The sequence below is a fragment of the Pteronotus mesoamericanus genome, unplaced genomic scaffold, assembly GCF_021234165.1.
Source record: "Pteronotus mesoamericanus isolate MK-2021 breed Mesoamerican mustached bat unplaced genomic scaffold, CSHL_Meso_final contig_90, whole genome shotgun sequence".
Lineage (NCBI taxonomy): Eukaryota > Metazoa > Chordata > Mammalia > Chiroptera > Mormoopidae > Pteronotus > Pteronotus mesoamericanus.
In genome coordinates, this window is record NW_026555277.1 from 11,399,730 (window position 1) to 11,416,411 (window position 16,682).

General features: G+C 35.7%; 1 protein-coding gene across 1 annotated transcript in view; it reads left to right on the forward strand.

Annotated features, from left to right (window-relative positions):
- The first annotated feature begins 278 nt into the window (after positions 1 to 278).
- The window catches only part of ABCA12 (ATP binding cassette subfamily A member 12), a 165,389-nt gene continuing 148,985 nt past the window's right edge, over positions 279 to 16,682 (forward strand). The window contains exons 1-2 of the mRNA XM_054586173.1: positions 279 to 347; positions 13,251 to 13,344. Coding sequence (XP_054442148.1) covers positions 279 to 347; positions 13,251 to 13,344 — 163 coding nt within the window. The remainder of the gene's footprint in view (positions 348 to 13,250; positions 13,345 to 16,682) is intronic.

Genomic DNA, 16,682 nt, shown 5'->3' on the forward strand with positions numbered 1-16,682 from the left:
GCAAAAGCCACTGAAACATCCTGGTCCAGGTCCCTATTTGGGAGGAAGAGTTGGTTGACAAGTGCCCCGTGGTGAAGAATTAAGCTGATCCTTGTACAGGAGGAGAAGATCTGTGGCAGAGGATTTGTGGGTTTCTGACCCCAGGTGCCACAGAAGCTATGCCGTGAAAAGGCTTCTGACCCCTTGTCAACAGCAAGTTGGACCAATTCTTTTTTTTTTTTTTTTTTTTGAGGGGTGGAGTAAAAAAGACAAATTCTATTGTTTGGAGTGTTTGAAGGATGGCTTCCCAGTTTCACCAGCTTCGGGTCCTGGTCTGGAAAAATTGGCTCGGTGTCAAAAGGCAGCCGGTGAGTAAAAATAAGGGAGCGGGGCTCTGGGGCAATGCTGCAGGCAACCCTAAACCTTGAGGGTGTTCATGAGGTAAAAAGACAAGAGCTGTAATTTAATTTTTAAAGCAGGAAATAAGATATTTAGAAATCATCCTTGCATCTGTCTTCTAGCTAAAGGCACTAGTCTAAACTTGCCCCTAAAGCAGCCTTTTGATTTCAGTAGAAGGGTAAACCAGGCTATGTCTTGGGCAAAAGAGAGGATGTGTCCTGTTAACTGGTCGAATGGGAACTAGTGCTGAATTCTAAGTTTCCAGCCACTATGCTTTCAGAAATTTTCTTAATGAATTTTGTTAAAAATGAGGTGAAATGTACTGGATGAAAGGTACACTCAAATGGGAGAGAAAAATGTACTTGAAAACCAAAAGCAATAGAAAGCTTGGCTGAAAAGTAAGATGTAGAAAGGAAATAGTCTGAAGGCTCTTGGTGTAAAAAAGTTTCTAAGAAATTTTAGATATCTAAAAATCATTTACTAGACATGCTAAGCAAGAGCCCATGTATGTGCCATATTTACAGAGTATTATGAATCACTTAACTTTACTGCTACAGTCTGTCTACTTTGCTTATTGCAACATATTTATTTGTGCTTTTACATTCATGTTTGCTTTTTAAATTACAAACCTAGCTATTAGATCCTCACCAGATAGGATCCTGGTAGACTGGGAAAGGAATTGACTCCTTTGAGTTGCCACATACTGGGAAGAATGAAAACCGGAGAATCAAAAAGGCCCTCAATATATTTCATTTAGAGTGGTAATTCCCAGCCTTAAATGAATAATATAAATATTGTGCAAATAATATGTGTCATAGAAACGAACATTTTATCTTTGCACCTTATCTCATTCTAAGTTTGCTAATGGTGCCTGACTCCTTTCGTAAGTGTTCTGATGTATATATTAAGAGGAAGTAAATGCTCATTCACCCTTGTGAATTTGGTGAGCAGAATTTAACATCATAAGTTAGGTTCTTGGTTTTGCTCCTTACCAACTACAAAACTTGAGTAGCATATAACAATTTCCCTGAGCACTGGCTTTTCCCTTTCTCCAATGGTCATGAGATCTCTGGCATCTATCTCATAGGGTAGTGAGGACAAAATGCACTAATGTATTTCAAATTGCTCTACAAATGGTGCCAAACACCTGGCAAATTGATTATAGAGAGATTTGGGGCAATGTGGTTGTCGTATATTATTTCATGTAATGACGAAAGGAAATCCAGAAGAAGTGGTTGTGGGAGAGAGAAAGAAATTTATATACAGTAAAGTTCTTAAGTGATAAAAACTTAATAGTTTAAAATAAAAGCATAGAGAGCTCCGGCCGGTGTGGCTCAGTGGATTGAGTCCTGGCCTGCAATTCAGGGGATCACCAGTTTGAATCCCAGCGAGGGCACATGCCTGGGTTCCAGGGCAGGTCCCCGGTGGGTGTTTCTTTCCATTTATTTCTCCTTCCCTTCTCCTCTCTGAAAAATGGATAAATGAAATTTAAAAAAAAAGCATAGAGGAACTGAAAACATGTCAATTATTGCTGATGAAAAGAATACTGAAATTATATATTCTTCTTACAACTCCATTTTACCTAAAAATTAAAAACAAAACCCTCAGGTGAATAAAATATTTTATTGAGAAATTTTATCTTTAGAAACCTTAATAAGTTTCTACCTTATCTGTAACATAGCTGATATATTAATTTCCTACTGTAGAGTTACTCTTTCTTTTTTAGTCAATTTCTGCTGGACATGTCATATTTAGAGATGGAAGTTGGGTATGCTAAAATGTTTTTGCTGTTACTTTATATTACTCCCATTGAGCCAAAATCTTTAAAAAGCCCCTGCTAATTATACTTTTGCCTAGGGAAAGAGAATGCATACACTATCAGTTTATTCTGGAACATCAAATGAAGTTAGGTGCCCCTTGAGAGAACGGGACCTGGGACAGAAACATCTTCATTACAGGAAGAGTAATTAGAAAAAGTCCAGAATTGGGGGTAATAAAGAGGGTTCACCTGAATCCATTATGACCAACTACAGGGACACAAGGGACATTTAGAAAATAGGGGTGCCAAAAAGAGAAAGAAAGATAATTCTAAGTGGAGGGTGAAAGGGCAAGGAAAGGTCTATGCCTTTCCCCATACTTTGCTTAGGACTAACTCCGTACCTTGATAGCGGAGAGAAGACTTGAGGACACAGGTGGAAAGGACGTATGTGGGCCAGTGTTATTTAAGAGAGAAGAATGAGAAAACCAAGAGGTTGGAAGGTTAGGAGTAAAGATCTAAAAGGAGATGAAATGAAAGAAAATAAGAAATATTGACAAATTGGAAGACAGAGAATGTGAAAAGCAAGTATATATAAATTTAAGGAGAGGCCACAGTTTTTTGGTAGGAACTGGGCTTGTCATCCATCAGGCAATAATGATGTCTATCTTTGCAGTTGTTCTGAATAGGTATTTTAAAATATATGTTTATACAGAGGAAAACAGAATTTAGTATCTGTGACGCTGAAAATGTATAGTCCTATTGAATGTGACGAAAAAAAAAATGCTAGCATCACCTCTATGACATTCTCTTCCAGCCTGTTTTCAAGAAATTCTATCACAAAGCAAGGTAGTGGGAAAGGTAGTTTGTAAATGAAGAAGTTAAGAATCTATTAATGAAGAAACAAATAATATATAAGAATAAAAAGAAACACAAATAAAGATATAGTAAAAATATTAGAGTAGGGATTACTAAGAAAACGTTATAAAAATACACTACAAAAGAAAATGAGAAGAATTTCAAACAGCTCTACTATCTAAGAAATAGAATGACAGTGGAATGAATAACTAAATGTTGGCTGTGACTGCAAAAAAGGGAAGACGTGATCTTTACTTTTTTGAGGTGATCATCCTCAAAATTGTTCTTAGAGTAAGTGTTTCTCTCTTTTTTAAAAAAATCAAATATCAGAATTCTGGAACATTTAGAATGATCTAAATGCTTTTATTTTATAGAGTTTCAAAGTATTCAACAGACTTGTCCTAGGTCACACAGTGAATTTAAGGACTCAAAGAGAGCTTTATTCTTCCTACTTACTTCCTGCGGCTTCTTTATTGCTCCTGAGTTGAGTTTCCTTTCCCAATATTCTCTCATCTCTGCTTAGAGTTCAGCTTACCAATGAAAACATCATATTTGCTATGGAGGCCTTAGAGATTGCTGTTTTTTTTAATATTAGTGGTAATATCAATTCTCAGTTACATTGTTAACCTAAAAAATAAAAAGCAAAGGCAAGGGTTTTTATGAGAAAGGGAAGGAAAATAATTACCTGAAGATGGAAGGAATTTCCACTGGTGCTAATAAGCTAAGGTATTTACTTGGTCTACATGGCTGTTTACTGATTCTAAAGAAGGCTTTCATCTCCATTCTTTGAGATCAGGATGCCTGCTTTCCTGTTAGCTCTACAAACAGTTGTTTAGAAGACAAGGCTGTTCTGGTCCAGTCCAAAGGTTATTTTGCCAAAGTCAAACAGTCCAAAGTTTTAAGGAGCGAAGCATCCATGGCCTTTTTCTTTGGGACAGTGGCTCTGACTTAATTTTGAAATGGCTTCATTTGTTTTATTTTTCTTATTTCTCCTTTTTAATTGAGATCTTTTCTTGAAAGTATTGCTGATCAACCATTGAGAAGCAACACTCTACAGCTGTTGAAATCTTCATTGATCTGTTTCTGGGAAGGCTTACTTCCAGTGTACCATGCCCCATGTAGAAAGGAAAGTGGTTTCCTTAGGAGTATTAGGCTGTATTTAATCAATGAGCGTACCACAATAAAGGTAGGTCTTACTGTCATGTTTCTTTAAGGGCGAACATCTTCTGCAGTTAGTTCCTTGAGGCTTTTCACATGAAGTCTCATAGGCCTTAGTAATTATCTCAAAACTCTGAGCAATCATTATCCAAGTGGTACCTTTACAACATTAAGCCACGTAAAGCAGACAAAATTTTATAATAAGAATTTCTGTAACGACAAACAGCATGCTAAGTTGAATTTGGAGCATAGATGTGAGTAGGAGAGAATGCCTGAGCGTAGCCAGCTGAAAAGGTCAAGGCCCATGGGGTGTCAGCAATCAGGTATTCAATAAGAGACATTTCTGTGGAAACAAAAGAAAAACAAAGGTTAAGGGTAAGAAACCAGTTTCTGAGCCAAGGGGGCAGCCAGTCAAGGAAAATTGTAGATGTCAAAGTTGAAGCATCTTTTACAGTTTGAAATGTCTCTGATGATGTCAGCCATTGTTCAGGTAAACTTTCCAGGTGGCTGACACAACATCAGGCGTGAAGATTGTTCAAGCATGAGCATTTGTGGTGATTTCTGTGAACTTTATATCAACTTGTTTACAGTCCGTTTGCAGGGCTTCTGGAAAAATGGCAGGTTTAGTTCTCAATGATTCCAAGTCAAAGGTGGGAGAAAAATTGGAAACATTAGTTTGGAGAGCTGTAGCCAAATATTTGAGCAAGCTAAAAGAATTCAAAATTTAATCCAGTTTACAGGTAGAAAACAAAAGGTTAAAGACAATTAATAGAACTAGAATCTATAGCGTATACCATAGCTTCTATTGAAACATTTTCTTTCTCTCTCTACAATTATCCAAATTTTACCGAACATATTTTGCAAGGAAATTAAATTTGCTATAAGTAAGTCTAGTTTTAATAATCTTGGCCTGATTATCTACATAAATGCATCAAATATAGCAGTTGAATATACAGGCTCTTTTAGATTTGCTTTGCTGCAACTTTCAATAAGAAATCTTGAGACTGAACTTTTAATAGGCTCTTGAGGTTAAGAGGCCAAGCCAAATACTTACCAACAAATTTTACCTGCAGTACCTTTAGATTTGGATTAATTCCTCTAATCTCGAGGTCCCTAAGATATCCTGAGGTCCCTATGCTTGCCAGGAAGTGACCTTCCTTACTTAGTTGGTTAAACTGGGAACCCTATATGTAAGGTACCACAGTGATTTTTTTAAGGAGGACTTATTGGCTTCTAACCCAATTCAGGACCAACTTACCACAGGTACCTTTATTTGAGGTATCTAGTGCCCTTCTGCCTCTTAAGTGCTCTGCCTGTGTCCACCAATTTTGCAGCTTTGTCTTCTAAATTTCCCTTAGTAACAGGTTTTACCACATGGGCATTTAATCCACAGTAAAGTTTGTTTAAATAGATGCTGGTCTGGTGAGATCTGCAAAAACTGTCAGTTTGCAAGGGTCTGACCAGACAACAGGTTGATAGAACTTATGCCTGTGGTGTTTCCTTTGGAATCTCTTTCTTATGACAAACAACAAAACAGACAGAGACAAAGAAAAGAACATATAACAAAAATTCGTACCCACCCACCAGAGGGGAGGGGTGGAATTCCCTGTGAGCTGCTCAACACCCAGAGAACTTCTTACAAGCATGGATGGAGCCATTCCTGAGGACCAATTCCTCATGTGGTAGCAAGCTCCTGTGGCAGCACCACATGGGCATGGGACAGTTGTCTCCAGGGCAATGCCTCACTTAGGGAATTTCCTCTTCTGATCTTAAAGAAAGACATTGACCTTAACCAAAAAGCAGGGAGGTCAGGAGCCTGAGAAAATTCACAGCTTGGGGAAGTGGGTGTTCCATGGAAGAGGTGAACACAAAAGAGGATCACTTGCGTATCTTTCCAGGTTCCAGGGGACTCTGGTCCATGAAGGTAAGGTTGCTTCAGGTCCCAATTCTGACACCATATTTGTTAACCTACAAATCAAAAGCCAAAGTGAGAGGCAAAAAGCATTGGTTTGAGATCAAAGAATAGTTAACCAGGAAGCATTGATTTAGGCAGAAACCCAAACTGTTTTCTGATTATGTGGTATAGGCAATGGATTTTTATGAGAAAGTGAAAGGAAATAATTAGGTGAATAGAAAGAAGGAACTTCTCTTGTGATAGTAAGCTAAATCCTTCTTTAACTCTATGTGGCTATCTACTAATTCTAAAGATGTCTTTAATGTTCAGTGTTTGCAGTCAGGATGTCCAATTTCCTGTTAGCTCTACAAACAGTTGTACAGAAGATGGTGCTACTATGCCCTCGTCAAAGGTTATTTTTCCAAAGACAAATATTTCAAAGGTTCAAAGAGCAAGATATACAAGGTCATTTCTCTGGTATGGTAGTTCCAACTCCATTTTGAAATGGCTCCATTTATGCTTTTTCTCAGTTGGAAAAATGAATACTAAGAGAGTGTGAAAAAGCACAATACTCATGAACAGAAATGTTAGGTAATAGAGAAAATCAATTAGATGCACTTGCTACCCTGCTGGGTTTGTAATGTAACTCTAAAAATAATGGAAAAATGAAGATACATTCCACTGGAAATGGTTAGCAACAGGGAGGCTCATCTAATGAGATGCTAGTTAATGACAGGAAAGAGTCCTGGTGCAGCAAAGAAACAGAAAGGCTAGAGAGTGTAAGGCAAGAGTTTATCTTTCATTAAGAAGATGGGTTCTGAATAGCATGTCAAGGAGTGATTTCCAATGTCTATAGAAGTGGGATCTAATTCCAGACTTATAATCTGAAGAAGGAAAATTAACTTCAGCTGTTTATTTTCTGCTGTAACTTTATCTAGTGGATCACACTTTAGCTCAGTTGATAGAATTATTTTTTTTCTATCACAGAGTCCTGCAACTTGATAAACTTTTAACGCTTTGGATCAAGTTTGGCACTTCCTCCCCAAATTTCACTTTACTCATATAACTTCCCCTCACAGTGACTAGAGGAAGAGGAAGACTTAGCTTCAAAATTTTGGAGCAGAGTGCTCTATGTATTAAAATAATTTTTGGATGAAAACAATTTAGGATTAAACTCTAATCCCAAAATTTAAGATTCTGGATTATATTAAAATAAACTAGGCCTTGTAAAATTTACTCAATTATGTGTTAAAATGCCCCAGGTTCTTTCATCTCTTCTTGGTCTGTACCATGTACTCCCTTAATATCTTTTAATTGTTATAAAAAATTAGATCTACCTGTTGATTATGGTACTTGTCATGCAGCAGACATGCACATTAATTTAGTCAATCAATAAAAAGTAAATGAGATAAAAATGTTTCAGGAATAAGAGCAACAGAGAAATAAATTAACTCAAAGTCCAATAAAAATGTGTTGTTTTTATGTACACTATAGAAAGTTTACCAATCTCCAAAATGTATTGTAATCTATAAGTGCAGATTTCAGAAAAAGTCCTTGATCCCAGTTTCCAAATGGGTCATTTATATGAATGGCAGTGATAAAGGCAGAAAGGCCCAATTAACTGAGAACTCTTGATACTTTTGTTTTCTTATTTTGGGGGTTGAACTAAGGTTTATTCCAGATCTAAAGTACAAAGCTCTTCCTTCAGAATGTGAACTTGGGGATCCTCTTGTTACCATCAAGTAACAGCCATCCTCAACTTTTGGGACAACCCACAAAGATAGCAATGGAAGGAGAAGGAAGAGACAGTGTACTTTATTTATAGAAGGTTGGGCAAGTTTTATTTCGGAGTTTGTAATAAAAAGTTATGATTTGAGGTTACAGGCTGACTTTTAAATTACTTTTAATGCTCTTATGGGCTGAACTAATAAAAGCATATTATTGTGGTCAAAGAGAACTAGTAATCTGTTTTGCAGTGGTTTGGCAACTTAGCTTAATGGGGCAGGTGCTAAAGCCTGGGTTCAAAGATCAGCTATACCATTTAGTGTTTTATGGAATGAAGGCTTATTTAGTCTCCTCAAGATTTCTATTTTCCACTTGAAAAAGGAAATGAGATGATTATCAAACAAGATAATGCATATTAAGTGTTTAACATAGCATCTTGCACATCCTAAGCAATCAATAATTATTAGCTATTATCATTTGGGGTATTATATTCAATTATGATATAATTGTAAGGAGACCACTTGACAACAAGAGTTTTTGGTGACACAGATACTTTGAAGTCATATTTAACAAAATTGCTGAAGGAATTGCTTTAGTACCCAGGAAGAGAGGAGACTTTGTCTCTCTTCAAATACCTGTTGAATTCTTATGTGAGAGAGGAGACCCAACTAAGACAAATGAGTGTTAGTCAAAACAAGGAAGATATCACTTTGATATAAGCAAAAAAATTAGACACTATGAGTTGTCCAATAATAAAGAAGTCTTATGAAATAGTTAACTTCTAGTCATTAGAAGCATTCAAGTAGAGTTTGAATAAGCATATGGCAGAGATGTTTTCCCTGACTTTAATGCACCAGTCATTCTGGACTTATTTCTTTTCCTGTAATATTTCACCCTCTTTTTCCATCTTTGGGTCTTCATTCATATATTTTCTCTGCTGAAAAGACTCCCATTTCTTCTTCATACTCCATTCAACACACATGTCTTTTCTTCTACCTGACCCTTTCCATCTTTTAGGTTTTAGAATCAGCTCCCCTTACTTTATCTTCCTTCCACTCTCTTTACTTCCTATGTCTCAGCATTCATTACCTGTTATATTTCGTTATAATTACTTTTTAAATGTTTTCTCAAAAGACTGAAAATTTTAATTGCTCTATCCTCAGTGACTATTATACAGTATAAAATAGGTGCTCACTCATTTTTTATTATCTAATAATAATAATAAATGATCACTATAGCGTATGTTAAACCCTAAGTTTCCTTAAGACTCCCCAAGATATTGGTGGAATGGAGAATCTTCATCTTAAATGTTTAACTTTTATTTATTTTCAGAGTTAGAGAAGGAATCCCCATTACAATTTGAAAATTATCATGATAATCACTATTATTCATTTTGTACACAACCAATTTCAAACTACTCTAGTCTATGGGTGCTATCTATTTATCTATCTCTCTATCATATATCTAGCTATGTATATATGTACTATCTATCATCTATCTCTATGTCTACATGTATTCTACATATATTCTCTGACTCTGTCTAGGCTTAGAAACAATGACATCCCAATAGCAAAAAGTACACTTAGCTCTCATTTATCCACTAAAAGAAGCTAGTATTTCCTGGAAAATGGCTATTTTTCAGACTTGTGGAACCAGAAAGAAGGGAATAATAAGTTATACATACATTTATAACAATATTTAATATCTGTTTATATATTTTGGAAACCAGGAGTTCATACTCACACACTTAATTCCAACCGAACACTAAAGAGTTGATTCTAGTTTTCTCCGTTTCCATGTTTATAATTCCCCTGATGGATAGAAACCTGGCTCCTCTAATGGGGAGGGTATTTACTTTTTGGTCAGCCTCTCTGTATGAAACCAATTGTCTGTTCTTCACTCAGAACAGACACCTCCCTTACCTAACTTTGGCTGTGACACCCCACATCTGCTTGCTGCACTGAGGGTGTCCTCTTTAACTTGGTAAGGACCCAACACCCTCACTGTGGGACCCCCAGACCTCAAATAGGCTTATCTTGCTGGGCACGACATAAGGACTTTCAGGGACCAGATGTTTCAGGGAAGAAAAAAGAAGAGAAAGGAAAAGAATGGGATGTCTCAGTAGAAACTAATCCCTGGAGAAATAAAAGGAGACCATGTCATGGCCCAGAAAGGAATTGTAGATTGTTCAGTGTGCCTATGCTCTTCCATGTCAGGAATGTAGCAGGGATGGGAGGCAAATGAGGTGTAGAGAAAAGTGTGCAGTAAATTAAAATATAAGCAAAAATATAAAACTCTTAAAAATTGCTTTTTCCAAAGTTGTCAAGGAGTCCCCATATCTATATGTGTAAGATCAATACAGTACCCCATTCTCTAAACAAACAAAGAGAAAAGCCATGACTCATCAGTTTAGTGCTTGGATCCTTGGCACCACATTTGATTCTAGGTTATTTATGATAATATTTAGAATGGAGTTGAGAGCAATCCTGCTGCTATGAAAATTTGAATTTTGTTTATTTCTTGCTTTTGTGATTAACTTGTCAACCTTAACATTCCTGAGATCACAGTGTGAACGCTTTTGTATTTATTATGCTTCTAAAATGCAGTATGCAGAAATGTTGTTCAAACCTCTCTGATCTACAATCCCAGGGGAAATCTTGTGATAACAGATTGCTTATGGACTTGCTGTATTTTTTTTTTACCTATAACAGAGTCAGAGTTGCCTTCAACTACACTGATACAGATTACATTTTGGTCTGGATTTAAGTCATGTCTAAAATTAATTACAAAATTCATCAAAACATCTTCATGAAACCATCAAATTAGATCAAACAAAAGACCACTTAAAGATATCACATGACATATGACCCTCATTTGAATGTGAATGTACATTTGTATTGGTACAATACAAATTGTGTTGATCTCAGTTGCTCACTGATTTCTTATGAGGTTACTATAAAAAAATGAATAGATGTTCCTGAAAGTAGCTATGGGGCACTAAACCTATTCAGATGAATTTGTTTTTAAAGAATAACTATGGCCTCAAATATAAGACCAATAAATCCACAGACATTACATTTTTTAACCTTCATTCTTTACAGTCTGCATTTCAAATGAGTCACTTAAAATAAAGATGATACCTTATATCATACCTAGGACCTTTGAAGAACAAACTTTAATTTTCAAATATATCAGAGATGAGGCTATAATAACAACACAACTTATTTTTTATAGCACTTGCATTTTTCCAGTACACTTTCTGTAATTCTTTTATTTGTTTCTCAGAGCAGTATGATAATTTTTTTTTTTTTTTTAAATCCTAGCCTAAGTACTTTGATACTCAGATCCTTGTCCCCTGCTCTGCTTCCCAACTGGGTATGTGACTCTGGATAAATTATGCTACCCTTCTGTACCCTAGAGAGTAAAAAAGGGAGTTGGATCAGATCAAGGCCTCTTAACCTCTTCTATGCTATAAATGCCTTTGGCAGCCTGGTAAAAGGTATGGCTCTTCTAAGAATAAATAGGATTATAAATAAAATGAATTATATTGAAATTCAGTTATTAAGGCTTTCAAAAGCAAATTTAGGATATGGTAATGTGTGTTTCTTTATAAGAGCATTAAGTAAATAAATACGTACCATGAACCCATAACTACTGTAATTTCAATGTCACGGTAAGTGTAAACAGCACTCTGAGGCATCTGTCACAACACTAACGTGATTTGAAAGTATCTGTGGTTTCTGCCGGGGACCGAGTCACAGATATTCCTAACCACGTTGGGGTTCGTAGCTTACATCCATCATCAATGGAAACACTAAAGTTCAATCGCAAGCTAGAGAAAATAAAAATGTAATCTTTTTTTTTCCTATCCATGTTTATGAATGCTGTGAATTCTACCCATTAGTTGATCTCAAAGGAACTTTCCAACAAAAACATCCCAGGATTTTATAAACAATCCTGCTAGTTAGGTGGTGTGGCATGCATGTAGAACTGCTCTGCACCAAATGGACAGCAGCACCAACAGCACCCTCCTGGAGCTTAGTAGAAATGCAGGATTCCTGGCTCCAGCTCTGATCTATAGACTCTGATACTGTGTACAGGATTCTGAGGTGACTTGGTATGCACATTAATACTTGAGAAGTGTGTATAGATTAGGCTGTTTCACCAGCCTGGGAGCTTTTCAGCTATGATCAAGCCCAGCAGCTTAGGATTCTTTATATCAACAGTTGACTTCTTTCTTGTTAAAAAACTTGCTAGTAAACCCAAAGTCCAAGAATTTGGCAACAGGTCTTCTAGCAAGGAGAGCAGTGCTATGAGACACACAAGGGAGACTGTCATAGAAAATTTAGGTCAGGAGCTTCTTTAGGATCAATCATTAGATGGATCTAGATTGTTGTGGAGAATTAAAGAGCCCCCAGCAGCATTTTGAGATTTGATAGTAGCAAATTGTCTCTGAAGAGTGGGGAAGAAATAATAACAAGTCTGACCATAACTAGGTAGAAACATAATTCCAAGTTTTACTTTATTAATTATAGGCAAGCGTTGTTGTTAGGTTTGTTTGGAGTGCTAGAACTGTTTACATATCACAGTTAATGTTCTTATGAATACATGTTTGAAAAATTTTATTAGTTTGTAAAATATTAAGCAGTTATGTCTCATGAACTGAATCATGCCTACGTGGAGAGAAAAGCCACTCCTGAAGTGATTTACAGTGATATTTTCTAATACAAATGTCAATGCAGGATACATTTTTGAGTATCTATTTTGTGCCAGTGAAAATTCAGGGATCGATAAGACACTGTTCCTGCCATAAAGGAATTGCCAATTTATTTTGTGAGCCAGGCAAAAAAAATTATCGATGGTAAAAGTATGCTAACTTCTATGATAGAAACATAGAACTGCTTCTATCATATTTACAGTGGTATGGTGGGGGTAGTTGAATAAAACTTTAAGTTCCTGTTTACTCATTGACTTAATTATCCATTCTTTTGTTGTCATTGTTCAACAATGTCTATTGAACCATTATCCAATGTCCCACAGTAATCTTTATGGCTGACCATAAAATGCTGCCTTTAGAAATTGTAAGACTGCTGTAGGTGACAATTCTGTGGGGTTTTTGCATGTCCTGTTCAGAACACTGAGCCTTATCCAGCAAGCAACTGGGAAACTAACAGATTTTGTGTAAGGAACTTACTGATCAGATTGGAATTTTAAGATCATCACTCCTGGGATCGTCATGAAAGGTGACTGGAAAGGGGCCTTCAGAAAGTCATTTTAAGGGTTTAAGCCTGGAAAAAAACTTATGTTCATTTCTGGGTCTCTTTCATTTTTAAAATATCTCTCATTCCTTTTTATTAATAATATTTATAGGCAAATACCTGTCTTGTGTTGGAATTTTATAGTATGATATACTTCTTGTCAGGTTTTTTTCTTTTTGGTTCAGCAATATAATTAATTTTTTTTCCTATCATTATTTTGCAGCTTTGGACACTTGTCTTGATTTTATGGCCAGTCATTATTTTCATAATTTTGGCTATCACCCGGACCAAATTTCCTCCAAAAGCAAAACCAACTTGTAAGTAAATAAGATTTTTTCCCCCTAACTTTTGACTTCTAGTTAGAGTTTATTTTGGTTCTACTTTAGTATTTCATTCTAAAATTTATTTGTTTGAATGGTGTTTCCTTTTGAAAGCATTTGTATAAATACTTAGTATGTTTTTTCTTCAGTTTTTAAAAATTCATTAGAAAGATGAGCCTGTACAAAATGAGCCTATACAAAAATACAGAGCATATGGGAGCCATGTTTAACTGTGAAATTTTGACTCATTCATTATTTATCTCATAAATCTCACCATGGTATGTACAATACAAACAAACAGCAATCTCCAAGAGATCATCCTTCACTTTTGTGTTGTAGCAGAAAACATAGACTTGTATTTGATCAACTGAATGAATGAAACCCAGAGTTCTACAACAAAAATCTTTTATCTTACTTCAGGGCAGATACTGGAGTGGTGCAAATGTATCAACACAGTCTAAGAGAGGATTGGTTTCCAATTAGTGCTGTTTCAGTTACATTTAGTCATTGCCAAGTTATAAATTGGGCATAATGCCCAACTCCGTTCATTATTTGCTTTTGGCTCCAGAATGAAAATGCAGAAAAGACTCAGCCAAGTCCTTGGAACTGAGGAGGGTGAGCTTTTTAATGTCAGTGATTTGATCATTGTGGATTTTGCTTTTGGTCTTAAACTTTGGAGCTTAGTTCTCTTGGTAGAAATACTTAAGTATTTTAATAAGAAATACTTATATTTTACTTAAGTAAACTCTTTTACTTAAGTCAGATGAGATGCTTCATGTTTTACAGAATTCATCTTCTAAAGATTCTCATTAATCAAGGTTCTGTATTTCAGATAAATTTTGGCTATTTGCAATATAAAGAATACTATGCTGAATTATTTGTAAACAAAATAATGAGCTAGCGGCATTTTAAGAAACACAGTCCTTTTCAATCACTCAGTCCTAAAGAATAAGATGAGAGCCACAGTGGAACTACTTAAATCATACCCAATAAGATAATTCAAAAAATATATATATCAATTCAATTAGTGTAACTGACACATTTAAACTCTTGATGCTAGAAAAAATAACTCCTTTTATTTGAATAGGACCTTATGATTCCTAAAGGACTTTTGCACAGGTAATTATGTAGAGTTGTTGGTGAGATTTTATTAGGTTGTTTATAAAAACAACATAATTTTGTTCTCTTTATATTGTGTGCATATTAGGTTTTTCCAGCAAATTAATTCCATTGTGTATTGTTAGAATTAATATTCTTGCATATCTTAAGTACAATAGCATAGATTTTGGAAACAATGCATTCATTACATAAGGACAAATACTCTTTGAACTACTCTGGTTTAAGGTGCTAATTATTAATTTGCTAATGATAGTGATAGAAGGAGTTTTTAGCTCCTTTCCTCAACTTGTGTCTATCAATTTCTTGTTTTTAAGGATTTTTGGTTATATAACGTTCCTCTTATGAAACTTTCAAAAGAGAAATATAAGGTGTGTGAGTAGTCTTAATTTAATTGGTGCAACCTGATAGGATTTAGAGATTTATAGAGAAAATGATGAAAAGCTTAAAAGTCCATTAACTTACAAAGAAAAAAAATCAGAAAAATTATGACAAAAAAAGTATCTGGAAAAATACAATAACCAAAAGATACCAATAAGTTTTGGTATACCAAAATTAAGATGCCAATAATAATTGATATAAAAATACCAATTTTTACTATGGGCCATTATCATACTCTAATAATAATTAGCTATGAAGTAATTATATGTATGTTTGTGGGTAGAAGAGAACAAATTATAAGAAAGTGCAAACATTGAAAATATTTTTGCCAGTCTCCCAGATCTTGTAATACTCAGTCTAAAAAATAGTTTACTAGTTTGTTATTAGAACTAAAAGGTAGTCTATCACTTTATAGATGAGAACACAGGGACCCAGGGAGACTGTAATTTGCCAAAATCCAATCATGTAGAATAGGAGATAAAGGTTTTGGAAACTACCTTTTCTTATTCTTTGTCCACAAGATTTATAAAGTATCTTATCTTCTTATACAAGGAGCCAAATACGAATTATGTCCAAGAATTCAACTCATCCTATAATCAATAGAGTGTAAAATGTAATTTTATATTTGGAGGTGCTATTTTGTAGAGTCATTTAGAGAACCTAAAACTAGTGTAGATACAGGTACCTTTTCTTCTCTCCTATAGTAGAGAGAATAACTTGAAAATGACAACTCAGATTTAGGTATTTTTATTCTTTTTTTTGTTGTTATTTTTCTTTGTTTCTCACATCTATTATACCAAAAGATTAAAATGAGCTAGTGATCATAAGCATTTCTTTTTTTTAAATTTATTTTTCTGTTGTTGTTCAAGCACAGTTGTCCCCATTTCCCCTGCCACTCTCCCCTACCCCAGCCTCAATCCTACCCCCCTTTGGCTTTGTCCATGGGTCCTTTATACATGAGCGGTCATGGCAATGTCATTCATTTCACTGTTGAGAACACCAATGCCCAGAGAAATTAAGTAACTTGACCAAGGTTGCACAGTAAGTAAGTAGTGGTGTCAGGATTTGAACTTTGGCTTCAGAATCTGGTTTTAAGCTCAAGGATTCGCATTTTTTCTTTTAAAACAATTTTTTGGATTTAACCTTTATTTTATTTTTTTCCTGCTACTATTTAGTCCCCTTACACTCCCCTCTCCCCAGCAGTCACCACATTGTTGTCCATGTCCATGAAGGACTCACATTTTTTCAAGTATTCAGTAGTAATTTCTCATGTTGCATTACTTAGATTTTGCAAATGTAGACTAAAAATTAGAAATCAGGAACATAAGCACCTCTTCTCTGTATCATGCAATCAAGAGATATGAGGGAGAGGTACATTCCAAACTATGTATCAGAGTTATCCTAAATATTAGCATTCAGTGCAGAACGTTGCCCCTGTGTAACGAATTCTGCATGAGTCACTGTAGTTATAGTTCCATAGAAATCAGATCCTGCTTGTAAGTGTTAAAAATCCTTTCTGGGAAACAGTGACTTCTTCAGCGCTAGTTGGGCAACAGAGAGATGAAGATGAAACTTCAGACTACACCCCAGCTGAAACTCAGCTGTGGTGAGAACGGGAGTTGTCATCTTGTGGGTACATTCTACTCCCAGAATAGCTGGACAGGTCTGTAGGACTGCTAAATCATTCAGACCAAACTTAGTTAGCCACTCAGAGGATTCCCATCGTTGTTTTTTGATGGATGGGCTTGTGGAGGGTCTGGATTGGGGTAAGGAAGCTGCTGTAGCCCCAGGACTGCACGGGGAGCGCCAGCCCGGAGCAAAATGCTTACTTTTGGCAT